Source organism: Filobasidium floriforme, assembly GCF_021052385.1.
Source record: "Filobasidium floriforme strain CBS 6241 chromosome Unknown HD553scaffold_28, whole genome shotgun sequence".
NCBI lineage: Eukaryota > Fungi > Basidiomycota > Tremellomycetes > Filobasidiales > Filobasidiaceae > Filobasidium > Filobasidium floriforme.
The window spans coordinates 163,591-179,905 of record NW_025763649.1 but is presented as its reverse complement, the minus strand read 5'-3'; the positions used below and the strand labels follow the sequence as shown (position 1 = coordinate 179,905).

The window sequence follows — 16,315 nt, the reverse complement described above, 5'->3', positions numbered from 1 at the left end:
AAGGCGATTTGATACGCCTAATGGCCATAGGTATCACTGGTAAGCGCTACTCGTCCTTTTCCCGAGATCGTAGCTGGCAATGACAGCGGTGGCAGGAGAATACGGCCTTGACGGGACTCACGAGAGCAGAGCAAGCCCGCGCATCTTGCGCCAGCTCTTCTGGAATATCCATCGAAGTCGGGATTGCGACAATTCGCTTTCATTGTCGCGGATTCGCTCGGCGGCTGGCGCGTGAGAAGGATAATACAAATATTTTCCTGCTGCTGATTACCCAACTGCGAGCTTTCAAGCTGTATCGACGCCAATGAGGACTGTGATCGCGCTTATGCTGAAACGCAGTCGATCTGAACAAAAAAAGGAAGCGCAAATCGGCCAAAAAGGATGTGGCACCCAGAAATCGAATCTGGGTCCTCTCGGTTTCGTCGAAACGCCACAACGAGAAGTACTAACCACTATACTAGTGCCACATTGATGCTCGGGTGGTCATTTAATCTTAATCATAATGAAGTATTGCAACTGGCGCGCATGCCGGAAGTACTTGAAGACCATATCGGAAGTGCAATATCAACCTACACGCGATTTGGACAGCTGCCTATGCAAATCTATACAACTCGCTGCAAAACTCGCTCGGCTTTCCCTTCATTCTGGCCCCCGCAACTTAATTCAACGGAGGACCCGAATATGCCACCTACCAAACCCCCTGCCTTTTCAGACCTCGCATACTGGGATAACCGTTTCTCAACAACCTCGACCCCTTTCGACTGGCTAGTCTCCGCCAATGCGCTCGACTCGCTCGTCGTCGCTTCTATCCGGTCGAGTTCGAGAGAACGGTGCAAGATTCTACATATCGGTTGCGGGAGCTCAGAATTGTCTTTCAGACTTGGGGAGCTGGCAGGGACGAGGGAGAATATCTGGAACACGGACTACTCCAGGGTGGTCATCGAGCAAGGCCGAGCGATCGAGGAGAAACGTATTCTACCTACACCTTCAGCATCAAGTTCTACGATAGTGGACGCCAGACCTCCCAAGATAGGACATGAAGAAGTCTCCGGTCGGATGAACTGGACAGTTCTCGACCTCCTCTCCGATGAATCGATTACCGCATTCCGCGCTGAAACCCAGTCCGAGTCATTCGACCTCATTGTCGATAAATCCACCAGCGATGCCATCTCTTGCGGCCCGGACCTTCCTCTTCCCGGTCATGGTGCCTCCATTCCTTCTCGGTCGACGCTTTCCATAATACTCCATCCACTGGAGGTTCTTGCTCTCAACCTGGCGCGCTTGACTAGGTCTGGTGGAAGATGGATATGTATCAGCTATTCTTCCGACCGGTTCGGCTTCTTGCACCCAGGTACCTCTTCCCGAACCCAGAGTGGGCATGACGGCTCGACCTTCTGTGAGCTCGAGGCTAGTCGGTATTGGAGGCTGGAGCATAAGGAAGAGATCGAGGTCGAGGCACAACCCGAGCGAGCGGTAGATTCAGGACTACCGGGAGGCGGCGTGACAGCGAAGACGCCGGTATTCAGGCCGAAAGAGGTGAACTATTCGTACATACTGGTACGCACCGATGTACTCCTCGAGCCGTAGACTATCCATCTCAAGCCACATGGTCGCAAGAGACGGCTTGAATAGACATTGAGGAATGTTACAGATGGATTGTAAGGACAGGGAGAGATTCGAATCCAAGAATAGCTGGATTCAGTCGAAGTCGCAGGCTTTGCAGCTGCAGTCAAGGTAGGGATGAGAGTTGAAGTCCTAGTAGTAAGGAAGGCCGTAGTGGACGAGCTCATTCGTTTGAACCAGAACGTTGAAGATCCCTAAGAGATGATTCGCTCCCATCAGCAGAAAAATTGCATGCCAGGTCGATATGGGTGCTTTATCGTCCTTATTCCTTCCTTCGTGATCTGTAGCGATGTTGTAGTTCAGATTATCCCCTGACCAGACCCGCTCGCGTCAGCAGTTACCAAGATCGCCCAAGCAGTGCATGTAGAGCAGAGTAGCACGGTCACCGAAGTCCGAGCCCCGAATCAGAGAAAGGGATGTTGCCTAGTCGGTAGAGCCTCTCAGCTTGAGCAGGATATGCTGCTGCTGGAAAGCCAAGCGGGTTGCCTTGTTTCCCTCTGCCCCGAGTCTAGCGGGTCTGCGATTGATGCTGAAGTTCGAAATTTCTCCTGAAAATCGGCCCTTGCATCGCTTGTATAGCTCGTATGGACGTTGACTGCGGTATTTGTGAAGCATAGTCGTCTGGCGTCGTGACATCGTCGTATAATGGTGCAATGCGGTACATCTTATGTGCGTGTAATGTACAAAGGATAAAAGACGAGTGGATCAAACGTGGTGGAAGAGAAAGTTTGTCCCGGTTGGCCTTATCGCTTGACCCATGTGTACTGCAATCAATTCGATGATATTCAGTTCGGATCGAGAGAACCACAATATGCCGGGAAATCGAGACTCACCCTCTTCCTGGCCTTTGCCAACCCAGTCTTCTTCCTCTCGACCATCCTGGGATCCCGGGTCAACAACCCGTCCCGTCGCAAGATATCCGCCATCTCGGGCAAGAAGGTGATGATCCCTCTCGAGATCGCCAACGCGGTCGCCCCTGCCTGTCCCGTCGTCCCGCCTCCGGAAGCCAGGGCAAAGATGTTGAAGTACCCTAGTGTCCCCGTCAGGCGAAGTGGACGGAGAACGAGCTCCCTATCAGATGGCCGGGGGAAGTGTTGATGGATGGGGAGATGGTTGACGAGGACCTCGGTAGTGGGTAAAGCAGGGTAGTCAGGCTCCTCCGTCGATTCGGGCTCGGCGACCTTTCTCGCATGGATCTCGAGGGCGGTCTGAATCCTGGAAGAAAAGTCCTCGGGCGTCTTGGTCTTGATCAACCAGACCTTGGCCGAACTCTCCTTTCTCCTCCCCATCGTCGTCGTCCTCCCGAACTCGTCAATCGGGCTCTTCTTGTCCTTCGTGGACTTTTGTCTGGCCTCTCGAGGTTGCTTGTATTGCTCGATGATCGAGTTGACGTTGAGCACAACCTCGCTCTGACCTGATCGCTGAGCGACTCGTCTCAACAGAGCCAAATCCTTCAACAACCCTGTCACCCGTTTGAACTGTGCTCGGTCCAGCGACGTCGCAAACTTGGTCTCCATCAACTTCCAATCGTTCTTGTCCCACCCCCCCGTCTCGGCCTCTAACCGCAGTCTCGGGGGAAGAGGCCAGATGTGCTTCCTCCTGAGTGCTTCCTCGTTCTCCTTGACCGCAGTTTCTAGCTGGACGACAGCATTGGCGTAAAGGGGTTTTCCGGTGAAAAAGGTAGAGAGGACGGGTTTTGGTCGAGCGGGAAGAGGTTGGATACGAGAGTTGGCTTGGTGAGGGACGTATGCGTTCGGCGTAGCGTATGATCGCTTGCTCTGCTTGAGCACGCTGCACGCCTGGCGTAATGATGGTCGGGCGACGGACTCCATCGTCGAGATATTGACGTCAAAATTCTATCTGGTTGTACTGAGGCTCCGACTGCAAGATGATGATCAACATGACACCAACCCTTGAACATGAATGTCCTTGGAGGTCCTGAAGGAACATCAAGCGCGCGTCAAGTGCGCTTCTACATGGCGCGATTCGCCACTATTGAATCTCGTATCGTAGTTGATGATATCCCTAACACAAACAGTCCGACACGGTACAGTTCCGATACAAGGATTACACGCCAGAAAGGCTGGATAGATTATGAGTCGCTTGGAGCTTATTAGAATCGGGCTATACCGGCAGGCCAAGGCGTTCGACGATGAGTCAAGTGGTGCACAGAACAGGAAACCGTGTATTGAGATGAAACGGATCGAATTGATTACTGGGGAGGTCCTGAACGCAACTGGTCGTATCTGGGCGGCATCTCACTGCCAAAACCAGATGCAAGTCAAGTCGGGATCAGCGAATGGACTCGTTGCACAGCACGACCGCACACGTCCGAGAACCGGTACTCACACCAACCCTTGATCGTCCGGCCGGATCGCCTCGGCGCTATCGACCACCCCAGCGTCTTGATGCAAGACAAACCTAGTCGGAGGTGGTACGGGAGCGTCATCCCCGTTCTGAGCCGTCAAAGGCCGTCTCTTTCTCGTCGAGTTGCTTCGACCCGTCGACCCCACGTTCGGAGTTCCTCCAACTCCAGGTTCTCCTCCAGCATGCGTCATCTCGGGGTTTCCTCGTGGAGAGACGGTCGCTCCCGAATGGCTCAACGTAGCGTCCGCCTCGGAACCCGGTTGATACGTCGTCTCGCTCGCCCTCCTCTGCCTATCCGACCCGGCTGTCATACCTGCCATACCTAGCCCTGCGCCCGTCCCAAAGTCGATGGGCGCCAACATGCCGCTCTCTCGGCTATATCGGTTCTGCCCGATCGTATTGGCACTCGTAATCTCGTCGCTCGTCCTAGGGAAGCTCGACCGAACCGCTCCGGGACTGGCCGTGTTGGCTCCAGAGGAAAAGTAGGGAGAAGGCTCGTATGTCGTCTCATCTGAATCCTGCCTCTCGATCGCTCCAGCGGTAGCCATCCCGTTCGCAGCCGAATGAGACCCGTTACGAGGTTTCTCCCCGGCCAGAAGGTCTACTACGCTACTCCTCCTTCGATCCTCCATCAACGCCGCACCTCCGACGACCGCCCCAGATCCTGTTCCACCACCAGAGCTTCCGTGTGAAGTTCCATATGACCCCATCAACTTGGTACGAGGATGTTGAGGGTCCTTGACTTGACGAGCTCGACGTCGAAGGAAGACGAAGAGGACGATCAGGGCGAGAACGACAAAGGCGACTCCACCGACGGCGCCGCCAACGATGGCTCCTGTGTTTGATCCCGAACCAGATCCAGAGCTAGAGGACGCAAAGTGAAATGCCGTTCTTGATTAGCGGATCCTCAATCGCCACAATAACGACGTTACAATCCGGCCCACCTGTTGTCGCCTGCCGAACCCGATCCACCACCCGGTCGACCGCCACCTCCACCGACCCCCGAGATTGTCGACGCCGGTGCACTTGGGGCGATCGAAGATGGCGAGCTGTCCGAGATACATCCTGATCCGCCAGCTCCGACCGTGAATAACGGGGTGCTGCTCGCCTCAACAACGACATCAGCAAACGTATCACCGAGATGAGCCTGAACCGCCCGATCGCGGCTCACCTTCCTCCACTTCCCACCGGTCCGTTATTCGGCATGTACATCAAAAACCTCGTCCCCTCCCTCACATTCACCTGCCACCCATACCCACTTCCCGCCGCGCCCTGTCCGCCACCCTGATCAGGCCCAGTGATCTCATGTACCGTCCAAATCTCTCCACCGGGAATCAGTCCTACGATACTAGCGGGCAGCGTATATGAATTCTGCCAGGTCACTTGAACGTTCCCACATTGCGGTACGGTAGTGGGCGCTTGAGGGTCGGTGTAAAAGAAGAAATCCGGGTTGGGCGCTGTGGAGAGACAAGAGGCCGACCCAGAGGAAGACGGGGATCCGACGGTGAGGATTTCGGTCACGCCAGTGCTGCCGTACCCGCCGCTGTCGATGAGGGAAGCGACGAATTCGAGTCCTTGTGGCTCGGAAAAGGTGGGGATCGTGTAGGGGGATGAGGCGGAGGAGGGGATGGTAATGTTAAGAATAATGGATTGAGGGGAGAATTCCGCTGCCTGTGCATGATGTCCCGACAGATCGCAAGAGGATTTATTACGCATCAGCATACGAAAAAAGCTTCCATCATCCCTGCGAAATGCAACGTTTCCCGATGTCTACCACCCTGCGAACAGGATTGTCGACATATCGATTGCCCCAGACCCCAAGACTCACGGGCATGATTAACAATCTCATATCCCCATCTCCCTGTTTCTCCTCCCAAGTGACCTCCAATGGCTCACATTGCATCGGCGTGGAGATGTTGAATCTGATCCCCCTGACCGTAGAAGTCAGCGCCAGCAACGTGATGAGCCGAAGCACAGTTGGGGTTGTCGAGAGCGGCATAATGGTAGATGGATGTGTCTGTTCGTTTTGATTCTGCCTTGTGATCGATGTTTTGATTGAGATTGCCCAGGTCAAAGTCGAGTGAAGGTCCTATTGTACTGAAGGTCGTGTATCTACTATCCGACTCCAAGTCCGTCGATATCTTTGAAGAGATCCCTCTGTGCCAAGTTCTATCCTATTCCTGCTCCTGGATTCAAAGTCCTCCTGCTCTCAAGGGCAGGACAGGGTCCTAGCTACAGCTATCGACTTGCGAGTTGGTGGGTTGGGGGTCGAAACCGATGTGACGTCCCCTTTTTTCTCGTGCGATGATTTGACAAAGGAACTCTAGGGCGGCAGATACGGCAACAGATCTGCTATGGTCGCTATAACGTTCCCGCTCCTTGCTGTTGGAGACCGGCCGCTTTTGCTTTTTGGTGTACTCCTTCCTGTCGATGTGGTTATTCGTAGACCGGGGTTTGTTTCGAGGGTCAACTACGACGACCAACCGAGCGACAGGTTGATCGATTGATCGAGTTCAACACCCTTGAAACGTCAAGGAGCAAGGAGGGGGGCGGGGGTGAAGGTGGGAAGAGATTGTGATGATGCGGCGATGATAACGAAGATGAGACGGATACGGTGCGATTCCAGGGTGGATCACTCTCGTCCTCTCTCTCTCTGTGGCTCTCGCTTCTTTTCGGGGGCGCGATGACGTCTTGAAATGGAAGATTCAACTATCTCAGGGTGCAGGGTGGGTCTTGCTCCCTCGGGCTGACGAGCGAGCGAGATGATGCGGTGTGTATGCTGAGGTGATCGAAAGGACCCCCTCTACTTCGCAAAGTGGCGACGACTTGGAATGTCAAAGGCATATTTGTTGTTCGTGGGTCGATCGGATATCTACGTATCTACAGCTCCCTTGCCTCTCGCACGTAATCAGAACCACGCCAAAGCCCGGTGTCATTACAACTTGGATCGAAGGGCGAGAGGGAGAGAAAGATATCGAGATCGCAATCAATCAAACCCCTGCCAAGGCGAGTGGAGGGGAGCAACAGCATCAGGGGCAGGCGTCGGGAACGCCGAGCAATCGAGCGGTCCGCCTCGCGCGCTAAGACGACACGGAAAGGAAGGTCAGAGGAATGTGATCGAGGCTGTGCCGATTTTTAACAGTGGTACGACCGTCGACGAGCAGCGTAACTCTCAATCCCCTTCGATTTCAGGACATGGTCTCGCAGTCTCCCGAGGGTGTCGCTGGTGGTTGCGTCCGGACGTAGATCCCACGTCGCACGGATCGTGAACCATGGTTTTCGCTCCAGACGAAAGCGACAGTGCGGGGTAACCGTCCAGGGGGCTGCGGGGTAATTAATCATCGGACGCTTCGGACGAAAACACAAAATAGCCGGAAGCAGACGGGGCATGTTTCAAGCTTGGCAGCCGCTGTCGAGTCGGACATGGGGGATGAGACGCCATGTCCATGTCCAGTAGACATCAAGAAGTACACGGGAACAAGATGTCCGCTCATGTAGCAGAGACGACAACGGGACGTCCTCGCTGCTCCGCTGGTGTCAGACGGGAAACGTCGGGTCGCTCTCCCGCAACGCGTTGTGGATATGCGTCGAGACGGCCCGCCCGACGTTTCTCTCGTTCTGCACGCCCGTCTTCAAGTGTCGGACCTGTCGATTCATGCCATAGAAATGTATCAGCCAAACGTCCTGTTAGTGCGGAAAGGCGACGGTTAGGACCCACCTTGCACCCCTCCAACAAGATCCTCGCACTCCCAACCCCTTCCTCCCTCGCCTTTTTCTCGAACCCCTCCATCAACCTGCGGAAAGACTTCCATTCTTCAGCGATCCCCACAGACCCGCTAGGCGTTACCCCGGGTATCTCTTGAAGCATGAGTTCGAGAGCGTGTTGTTTCGAGCTCGCCTTGAGGTTATTTTCCCGGCCGAGCGGGAGGGTGTGGGATTTCGAGATGAGTCTGAGCGTGGAATAGGGTCGATGTTAGCGTTCAGCAGGGAGCAAGGGGAAATGAAATGGTAGGCTAAGAAGAGATTTACTTGTACTATCGACGGGTACATCAGGATGCACGTAGTGGTTCGTCGGATGAGCTTCGTGTGAGAGAGATAGTGCGGCTCATCATGCGCTCACCGGTCGAATAGCAAGATCAGCCGACATGTTGTACAACCACTCCGAGATCTCTGCAGGCGTGTCGACTATGACACAACCAAAGTGAGACACGAATACACGATTCAGCGCCCGCACTACAGCGTTGCTCGCACTCCACCAGACTCACCTTGCACCTGTAACCAGCCGTGTCTCAGGTGGATGGCCACCAATTCTCTCTCGATATCCTCCTTTTCCAGCCTAGGCACCTGATTCTTCCCCTTGCCCGACGTCGCCTTTTTCTTGCCCTTATCCCCCGTGTCCGCTGCCGGAGCGTTTCCATTCCCTTCAATCTCCGCCAGAGCCGCCTTGGTCCTCGCCGCAAACTCTCTCTGAGCGGCGGATCTCGTCTTGGAGTGATAAGCCTTCATCCCGTGAATGACGAGCATGATGCCGGGAAGTCCTTCCCTGTCCCTAGGATACGTTGGCGGTTTCTGGCCCGGTGGCACTTCGGTCGTCAACCTAGACGGTTTACAGGTGACTTTCAGATCGTCTTTCAATTGCTCGATCCAGCCTTCGAGGGTCGTCTCGTGCGGTACATCGCCCGGTTGACTCTTGCCTGCCTTGATATCCAGGTGCAACCGTATCTTCTCGACCAGCTCGTCCGCTTTAATAAACACAATGACCAACCCCTCCTCGACCCACCCTTCCTTTTCCTGATCGACGGGTATCCAGATCCCTCGTCCCTCGTCCCAATTGGCTCGTACGATCCGTTTAAACTTGATCAGCCCTGGAAACCCTCCTTCCTCCAACGGCTCGATCTCGGAAAAGTACTCCCGGAACTTGTCCCGCAGCGCGGGCAGGACCACCGCTACGGGAGAAGGAGCGATGGTAAGATCGTGCGACAGGTACATCTTGATCTCGCGGAGAGTCTCGGATTTGGATGTTCGCAGCTGGAGAGGGACGATGTAATTCGTCAGCACGCAGCGTCGATCAGGCAGGGGACAGGAGCGCAAACCGACCTTGTTGACCTCCGTCGACCGCTTCTTGTTGACCTTTTCCGCCTGCTTCTCCGCTTGCAGCCTCGCTTTCGCCGCAGCCTTGTCGACCTTTTCCTGTTCCTTGTCCTTCGTCCGGCTCTTCTTGACAACCGGGTCGTCCGTCTCGAGGCCTAGATCCTTTTCTACCGGCCTAGTACGTTTCTTGACAAGGTTCTTCCGCAAAGGAATGGGGCTCGATGGAGGGTTGTAAGCCCGCTCAGGTTCGATTTCAGGTTCCGGGACGGGGGATAACGAGCTGGAAGATCTGTTGGTAGTCACGGTCGAACGTTGTCGATTCCGAGCGGGCATAGCTACATCCGCAGCTTTACGCTTGGCTTTGATTGGCGGCTGGATAGGTGAAGTGAACTGATCGATATCACTCGATTGCGTCGCGATCGGACCTCCGGACAAGACGGGTTGGTACGTCTTTGGCAAGATGGACCGGTTGGCAGTGAGGGTACGGAGATCGGGTAGGTCATCGAGACCATCTGAAGAGGGCAAGACTACGACTTCGTCATCATCACTATCACAAGATTTCAGTAGGTAAGCAGATCATGAGAAGATATGCCGCCAGACTAGATGACCCACAGAAAGGTCTGATACCCTAGACGGCTCGGTCCTGCGAACGGTGAATCCTCTCCGTCGGATATCTCGATGATCGAGTCCATCTTTGCTTCGCGCTTCGAGCTGATCTGGTGCGACTCGAAGGTAGAAGTGACTAGCTGGTTGATCTAGAGCAAGTGGTTTCGATCGATACCAACCAGGACGAAAGGACGGTATCGTATGCCATGTTACCGATACCAGGAGGTGAGGATGAGGAAGCTTCTGTTTACGAAGTGATGATGGGTGGACTACCGGTCCACGTCGAGTCTCAGCTTGTTGGATTTACTTCCGAAAGCTCATCCGGATGCTTTTCTTCTCGACGCGACGGCGGTCTTGACCTGAAATCTCTTGATCAAGTTCTCTCTTTCATTCTCTGAACTCTCTCTGTTCAACTTGCAACTCGCAAATCGTCAGGCTTCCTGCGCATCGCTCTCCACCGACATCGACCCCAAACGGACCACAGTCATGCCGCCCCAGCGCGAAACTCTTCTAGCCCCCGCGCCCGCCTCGGGCCTGCCACAACTCGCCCCGACCGCGCTCAACCTGATGCCTTTCCACCTAGACTATACCGGCCCGGCAGAGGTATCGACCTACTTTCAACCTCGTACCATCCCCGGTCCGCCCACATCCGAGGAAACTTCCGAGGAGAAGGTACAGAAACAGGGAGACGGATCGATCACCGTCGCTGCGTTTAGGGGGAGGAGGGTACAGGCCTATACGCTCGGACTGCCTGAAGGGTATACGGGCCTTGTGCTCACCGCTCCCTCTCTCGCATCAAGGATGAACCCTTCGGCCCCCCAAATTCAAGGACATGCTCAATCGAACACGGTCAAGAACCTCAAGAGGGAGGAATCCCCTTCATTGTCATTCGACGCCGCTCCTGGACTGAGACGGTCCCCACGTAAACGGAACAACGTGGACGTGCTCGAGTTGCCTGTTACGCGTCGGGTCAAGCCGAAGAGGGTCATGCAAAAGTTTAGCATGCATTCGGATTCGGAGGATGAGGAAGCTGCCGCCGATGACGAAGGTGTAGTTTTGCAGGAGACGGTCGAGAAGAAGGAGGAGAAAGTGGTAGTCAAGGAGGACATGTCAATGGTGATAGAAAGTAGCACGACCACGACAACCACTACGACCACAAACATCTCCAACCTCGACGTTCAGTCACTGCAACCTGATACTCTTCCTGAACTCGACCAGGACCACCACCTCGACCTTGACCTACTTCAACCCGCCCCACCCATCTTCTCCCGTACCCTCCTCCCAACGGCCTCCTTCTCCAGCCTGACCATCTGGAATCCCGATGGACCGCTCGACGAGGGCAAGGACGAGTACTGTAGGACCTTGGGAGAGTGGATGAGCTTGAACAGCGTGTTGCACCAGGAGTAGGTGAGGAGTAGGACGAGGGAATGAATCACGCTACATCTCATCGCGTTGCATTGACGACGAGATAAGGTAGATCTGCAGGAAGAGGGAAATGGTGGAGAGGGTTCCTTTCACTGCTCGTCCCTGAGGGGGGATGGGGAAGAAGTAAAGGGGGGCGTGGAGATGAAACCCGTTTTGCCAAACGGAAACCATTAGAGCGCCAAGGACTATATATTTGCATAGTCCAGATCAGATCTCCCTTGCTTGCCGAGATATTGCGAGGGGAGCAGCTCTTCAGTATTCCCATTCCAAGCATCTCATTGCGACAACGACAACCCACATACCAGCATCACGACCACATTTACGACCACACATCTGCGCATCATGACGGCTTCTCCCATCATCAAACCAAAGATCAATCCCACCAACACCAACGCGAAATCGACTCCTGTCACCAACCCGATCACCCTCGACGTCCAATCCCCCACGACGGACGATGTTACCCCGGAAGACATCCTCTCCGAGACCCAACGCCTGTCCGCAGCCCTGGAGACGTTCTGCGACCTCCTCAAGTCCAAGCAGAGCAATCTCGCTTCCGCTTATCAGACGTACGAGGCGTTGTGGAATCACTACATCTTGCTCTTGCGGCTGTTCGATGATTATCGTTGGAAGTCCCGGATGGGCAAGGAGGTGGCGAGGCAAGGACAGGGGCAACAGGAGAGAGGAGAGATGGTCAGACAGATCGAAAGCGGGTTCACCCGTCTGCTGCCCATCGTCAAGCAGGCCAAGATAGCGCTGAACATGAAGATGAAGAACGCCGCGCAGGTCTTGGCAGTTGTGCAGAGTACAGAGGGGGACAAGGGAAAGGACGCCACGGTCTCGGTTCACGATCTGCCAGAGACGGCCAAGAGCCCCGTCGCACCCAAATCGTCAAGGTTCAGCTTGTTCAGGATTGGCACCGCTCCTCGTCGCAAAGTTCAGGACGGCATCACCACCACCTCCTCTGGCGAAACCAACGCCTAGACCCGCATATCGTCCCTCATGTACACAATCCCTGCGATAGATACCTGTTCAAGCTCATGCATGTCTTTCCTTCACGCCCCTATTCGTTACAGTGTACGATTCCTGGTAGGATGACGCCCGACGATTATCAGTCTCTATTCCACGAAACGATGCTTTCCCCATCGTCATCAAAGTCGTCCCGGTCGACGTTGAGCTCGAGAGCCCAGACTCCGAGCGTGACAAATATGTTGACCCATCTGAAGACGATCAACAAACGATAAGCGTGGGGTTTGCAGAAATACACGACTCGACCCGCTTACCTCCACCATACTTGCGAGCCGTTGTCGAGCACTGCGTTGTAATTGCGTTTCCGTCAATCGAGAGACCGTGTGATTAGGCTTGAGCCAGGACTCACAGAGCAGGTGCGTATACACGGCTATCAAAATGGCTCGCCGGTACGATAACAAGATTGTTGTTACTCTCGAACTCTATCGAAGGGTAGAAAAGCTCTCATCAGTTTGAGCTCTGTTAGGGATTGCCGTTGATTCATCTCTGGCTCACCGCCCTCTCCTCGCTGAAACTCCTGCCATCGCTCCAAAAGCTCGAACTCTTCTCGCCTTCGCCTCCGGCCGGCGTGACCGGCTCGTCCCACCCGCTGGCCGCCCGCTTGATAGCAGGTATGAACCGGGCCGCGGTGTGTAGGACGAGCAACCGGTAACACAGCGAGATCAGCAAGGTCGGCGGGAGCGATTTCGCAATCTTGAGCATGGTCTCTGAGGCGTGATTCAGGATGTTCATGGCGAGTCCGACGACATCGAGATCGTGACCCGGCTTGATGAGCGGTGCAGCCGTGTCCATGCCGACGTATTGTCCGACTTTGTCTAGACCGCCTAGACCGGAAAGGAAGCCGATGTTGATCCCCAGTAGTCGGGCGAGGACCGCTCCAGCAAATCCGAGGGTGGAGAGCAGGGCCGTAAAGATGGATTTGGGTGAAGCTGTGTCCAAGTTGACGGACGAGATGGGGATCGAGGAGAAGGTAGGTTGGGACGATAGGATCTTGGCTTGGCCCCATCCAGTCGTCAACCAGCCCGAACCAAAGTCTCGCGGCCTGAGCAGACATAGAGAGATGAATATAAGCTCCTTGCTATCCACGCAACCATATGAAACAGGCTGCTCACTCCATCAACTCTTCTTTTCCGCTCATCCAAGCGCCATAGATAATGTAGAGGAAGATCAAGGACGTCTCGATCGACGTTGCACTCCTCCTCGAGAATGCGATCATGGTCAAGAAGAAGACCGTCGCGAGTGCCAGTCCAAGAAAGATGGGTGGAAGTTGGGTCTTGGAAAACGGCGGTGAGAGGGGGTGTGACTGCGCAGCGCGAATGTCGAATGAGGTTCTTGTCAGCTGTTGGCAATCATATGTGGTCAGAAACAATGGGTCGAACTGACTATGACAAGCCAGGTAGCTCCAGAACAGTAAATGATGGAGGATATCACGAGGAAAGACAGACGTCTCCATTCAAACTCTTCCTTCTCGTAAGCGATAGGTGAATCCTCGATGAACCCCTTGCTCATTCTTCCAACTAGTTGGGCGATCTGCATGACAACCACAGGCGACCATTAGCCTGGCGTGCTTGCATATGAATATATGATAGACTCACTAGTAGAGTCGAGAACCCCTCCAGTAAGCTGAAAACCGGGCTCACTAGCCTCAACGTCTGAGCGTAGAAGCCGGGAAGCACGACTCCCAACAGCCGTTTCCAGCCGACTCTCCAGAAGCTCGCCTGGACATCAGCGGCAGCCGGCGGGTAGAGGTACATCCAACATGTTGCCAGCGCACATAGTGTTGGCACGAACGGGTTGATCAAGTTCCACAGGCCCATAAGGCTCGCCAAAGGGGTGTTCTTCGTCAACAGTCGGAAGGTTGCATACGAGCATTGGTAGAGGAACAGCAAGAGCGAGAGGAAGAGGAATGAGGGGGGTCCTAGCCAGTCGAGAGTAAGGGGGAGTTGGTAGAGGACCTGGGTAAAGGTGGATAGCCCGAGCAGGCGGGATATCAGGTAGGACAACATGGTCGTTGTGTAGGTTGCATCCCCTGTCTATAGAGCTGAGTACTTCGTGGTCGTTTCTCCCGGTAACTCGATCGCTTCAAATCCTACGGCGCAAACAAGATGTATCTCTATTACTAGTTGGACCGACAATGTTGTGATGATGGATGCATGTGAAACGATATGGTCTGAGCAGGTCTGATCATGAAGTAGAGCCCGTTGACACCCCTCGGTCACCTTCCCCCAAACTGAGCATCCGGCGGGTGACGTTTCCGAACGTTTGTTTACAAAGTCCCCGCCTGAACCCACCCCCAAACCATAAACCTAGATTTCAACGTCGATCACCTCACAGCAAGAACATCATCGGCTACTGACTACGGATAGGGTAGCAGGCAGAAAGGTATACGTGTATTCAATATCCATCATTCAGTCGGTAACATCAAAGCGGAATCATCGGTCTAGGTCTCGTTTCGTTTCGGTTTCTCTTTGTGTTTCTCGTAGACGTCGAAAACGGTCGTCCTGGGGTCCTGATTGGCATGCGGTTTACATGAACTTGGAAGCCTAAGTACGAGCGCGTGACACCACATCAGCAAATCTACTCTTCGCATGGTACGGAAAGAGCCGACTCGCCATGCTCATCAATCCGCCCATAGCACCGCCTCCGGTTCCGGTAGAACCCGACATCTGGGACTAAAGATGGCAAAGAAAAGTACGTTAGTCACTTCAATCTCTCGCTCGACCGTCAAGGATACTTCGCTCACCTTGAGCATCATCTCTGTAAGCAAGGTCGCAAAAGAAAAGAATATCGTGTTGTCAGCAAACTCTGCGTAGTTCCAAGTAGGAATCGATCCGCGTTTATCCCCAGGACGCACTCATGATCTCTATAAACGACGAGCCATCAACGTATAGAGTAGACAGACTGTCAGCTTCCACAGGGATCGGCAAGTAGGAAGTGCAAAGGAACGAAGACTCACGCTTTCCAGCAGCATTGACGACATCCTGTTGCCCACCTCCGTTGGAAGTCTGACCTCCGGACGAGCTGAACAACTGTAGACCACGACCGAGAAATAACAGCATCAAGCTCGCCCGGCGTGAGCTGATCTCATATGGGATACGAAAGAAGGACAGAAGAGGACTGACCTTCATGGCCTCGGCCATGGCCATTCCGATCAACTTGGATTGCATGTCCCCACCTCCCGAACTCTGAGCCTTTTGAGCGTCGTTGCCTCCCATGAATTTCTTGAAGGCCTGCGCGAAAGAAAAACGTCACACGAAAGAAAAGGTAGAGGGGGAGTGAGCGATGCGATCAAAGTCCAACATTGCGAGGTGGGACTCACCGACATGGCCGCAGCAGTACCCATGCTCTCGCTGCTCATTTGACCCTTCTGAGCCTCGCCCCTCGAGTAAGCTCGCTCGTAGTCATCGATAATGCCGTCTTCGTTCAAGTCGACGGCACCTCCTTGTTGCACAGCATTGGACCCGTAAGCTTGGGTCTGGGCGAACCCCTGGGCGAGGATCGATTGAGTCTGAGGGTCGGTCTGGTGGCCAAGTTCTTGTTGAGCACCCGAGACGGCGGATCCTTGGTTGACTGATAAGACAGAATAGGGTCGTAGTTATAGGACAGTGATCAGGGAAGGGTCCCACATATCGAAGGATGGGGTAGCCATGACTCACACATGGAGAGGATGTCCCCGAATCCACCAGAAGAACCGCCGGAACCGTGAGGAGCGTTGAACTGAGGTCCTCCCTGGTTACCAAAGTTCTGTCCCTGCTGTTGATGCTGTTGCTCGTTGTTGCCACCGGCGAACTGCTTGGCGAGGTTGACGAATTGATCCATGTTGTCTTTACGTGTCGTGTTTTGTGGGTAGCTGAGGGGTCAAGGTCGGTCAAGGTCCGCACAACACGGAAACTGATTTAGGGCTGACTTACGAGTTTGTTGTCGGGAATGTGAATCTGAGATGTAGGTATGATATCGAAGTGAGATGTGGTCGAATAGCCTGTTGATCTGTTGATCGCTATCGAGCTGCTGGCTTTATGGGTTTGATCAACGGAATGCTCGTGGCAGCAACAGCCACGAAGAGAGAGAGCGTGACGTCATCAAGAAAGTTGAGCTATCCGCGGTGCGACGATGCCAACGCGGTCGGTAAGGTGGCTTTACGAGCAGCAACAACCTGAAACATGAAACGTTGGGGTTT

General features: G+C 54.2%; 8 protein-coding genes and 1 non-coding gene across 9 annotated transcripts; 3 read left to right on the top strand and 6 right to left on the bottom strand.

Moving 5' to 3' along the window:
- Nucleotides 1-382: 382 nt before the first annotated feature.
- HD553DRAFT_t106 lies at nucleotides 383-467 on the bottom strand. Its single transcript has one exon. It is a non-coding gene; the product is annotated as a tRNA-His (tRNA).
- Nucleotides 468-681: 214 nt separating this feature from the next.
- On the top strand, nucleotides 682-1,587 carry HD553DRAFT_277991 (uncharacterized protein; the record flags this gene model as incomplete). The annotated part of the gene is made up of 2 exons (XM_046178021.1): nucleotides 682-970; nucleotides 1,010-1,587. The coding sequence occupies 2 exons, from the start codon at nucleotides 682-684 to the stop codon at nucleotides 1,585-1,587; spliced, it is 867 nt and encodes a 288-aa protein (XP_046032816.1).
- A 779-nt stretch (nucleotides 1,588-2,366) lies between these two features.
- HD553DRAFT_330064 (ribosomal protein S9/S16-domain-containing protein) lies at nucleotides 2,367-3,455 on the bottom strand (the record flags this gene model as incomplete). The annotated part of the gene is made up of 2 exons (XM_046181957.1): nucleotides 2,367-2,387; nucleotides 2,457-3,455. The coding sequence occupies 2 exons, from the start codon at nucleotides 3,453-3,455 to the stop codon at nucleotides 2,367-2,369; spliced, it is 1,020 nt and encodes a 339-aa protein (XP_046032815.1).
- Nucleotides 3,456-3,835: 380 nt separating this feature from the next.
- On the bottom strand, nucleotides 3,836-6,157 carry HD553DRAFT_353067 (uncharacterized protein; the record flags this gene model as incomplete). The annotated part of the gene is made up of 5 exons (XM_046183740.1): nucleotides 5,819-6,157; nucleotides 5,162-5,661; nucleotides 4,935-5,090; nucleotides 3,973-4,854; nucleotides 3,836-3,884 (listed from the first exon to the last, which is right to left on the bottom strand). The coding sequence occupies exons 1-5, from the start codon at nucleotides 5,987-5,989 to the stop codon at nucleotides 3,836-3,838; spliced, it is 1,758 nt and encodes a 585-aa protein (XP_046032814.1). The 5' UTR covers nucleotides 5,990-6,157.
- Nucleotides 6,158-7,300: 1,143 nt separating this feature from the next.
- HD553DRAFT_146203 (uncharacterized protein) lies at nucleotides 7,301-9,888 on the bottom strand. The gene is made up of 7 exons (XM_046176706.1): nucleotides 9,694-9,888; nucleotides 9,088-9,628; nucleotides 8,256-9,018; nucleotides 8,111-8,175; nucleotides 8,020-8,024; nucleotides 7,709-7,940; nucleotides 7,301-7,635 (listed from the first exon to the last, which is right to left on the bottom strand). The coding sequence occupies exons 1-7, from the start codon at nucleotides 9,771-9,773 to the stop codon at nucleotides 7,528-7,530; spliced, it is 1,794 nt and encodes a 597-aa protein (XP_046032813.1). The 5' UTR covers nucleotides 9,774-9,888; the 3' UTR covers nucleotides 7,301-7,527.
- Nucleotides 9,889-10,173: 285 nt separating this feature from the next.
- Nucleotides 10,174-11,094, top strand: HD553DRAFT_278123 (ribonuclease H2, subunit C; the record flags this gene model as incomplete). Its single annotated transcript, XM_046178029.1, has 2 exons — nucleotides 10,174-10,656; nucleotides 10,870-11,094. The coding sequence occupies 2 exons, from the start codon at nucleotides 10,174-10,176 to the stop codon at nucleotides 11,092-11,094; spliced, it is 708 nt and encodes a 235-aa protein (XP_046032812.1).
- A 180-nt stretch (nucleotides 11,095-11,274) lies between these two features.
- Nucleotides 11,275-12,318, top strand: HD553DRAFT_146184 (uncharacterized protein). Its single transcript, XM_046176705.1, has one exon. The coding sequence runs from the start codon at nucleotides 11,455-11,457 to the stop codon at nucleotides 12,091-12,093; it is 639 nt and encodes a 212-aa protein (XP_046032811.1). The 5' UTR covers nucleotides 11,275-11,454; the 3' UTR covers nucleotides 12,094-12,318.
- Nucleotides 12,221-14,144, bottom strand: HD553DRAFT_278056 (ICE2-domain-containing protein; the record flags this gene model as incomplete). The annotated part of the gene is made up of 8 exons (XM_046178025.1): nucleotides 12,221-12,329; nucleotides 12,393-12,423; nucleotides 12,488-12,560; nucleotides 12,634-12,843; nucleotides 12,969-13,128; nucleotides 13,251-13,441; nucleotides 13,522-13,668; nucleotides 13,734-14,144. The coding sequence occupies 8 exons, from the start codon at nucleotides 14,142-14,144 to the stop codon at nucleotides 12,221-12,223; spliced, it is 1,332 nt and encodes a 443-aa protein (XP_046032810.1).
- Nucleotides 14,145-14,462: 318 nt separating this feature from the next.
- On the bottom strand, nucleotides 14,463-16,123 carry HD553DRAFT_319719 (uncharacterized protein). The gene is made up of 9 exons (XM_046181064.1): nucleotides 16,050-16,123; nucleotides 15,795-15,988; nucleotides 15,458-15,708; nucleotides 15,261-15,368; nucleotides 15,095-15,167; nucleotides 14,993-15,001; nucleotides 14,882-14,895; nucleotides 14,751-14,810; nucleotides 14,463-14,681 (listed from the first exon to the last, which is right to left on the bottom strand). The coding sequence occupies exons 2-9, from the start codon at nucleotides 15,955-15,957 to the stop codon at nucleotides 14,664-14,666; spliced, it is 696 nt and encodes a 231-aa protein (XP_046032809.1). The 5' UTR covers nucleotides 15,958-15,988; nucleotides 16,050-16,123; the 3' UTR covers nucleotides 14,463-14,663.
- Nucleotides 16,124-16,315: the final 192 nt, after the last annotated feature.

Bases quoted from the DNA above. Each gene is read 5' to 3' on its own strand.
- HD553DRAFT_146203 (XM_046176706.1), bottom strand. From the start codon at position 9,773: ATGGACTCGATCATCGAGATATCCGACGGAGAGGATTCACCGTTCGCA. The intron at 8,176-8,255 runs GTGAGTCTGGTG...GTTGTGTCATAG, and splicing joins CGGCTGGTTACAGGTGCAAG to TCGACACGCCTGCAGAGATC. The intron at 7,636-7,708 runs GTGGGTCCTAAC...ATGAATCGACAG, and splicing joins TCTTGTTGGAGGGGTGCAAG to GTCCGACACTTGAAGACGGG.
- HD553DRAFT_146184 (XM_046176705.1), top strand. From the start codon at position 11,455: ATGACGGCTTCTCCCATCATCAAACCAAAGATCAATCCCACCAACACC.
- HD553DRAFT_319719 (XM_046181064.1), bottom strand. From the start codon at position 15,957: ATGGATCAATTCGTCAACCTCGCCAAGCAGTTCGCCGGTGGCAACAAC. The intron at 15,709-15,794 runs GTGAGTCATGGC...CTGTCTTATCAG, and splicing joins CGGGGACATCCTCTCCATGT to TCAACCAAGGATCCGCCGTC. The intron at 15,369-15,457 runs GTGAGTCCCACC...TCTTTCGCGCAG, and splicing joins GTACTGCTGCGGCCATGTCG to GCCTTCAAGAAATTCATGGG.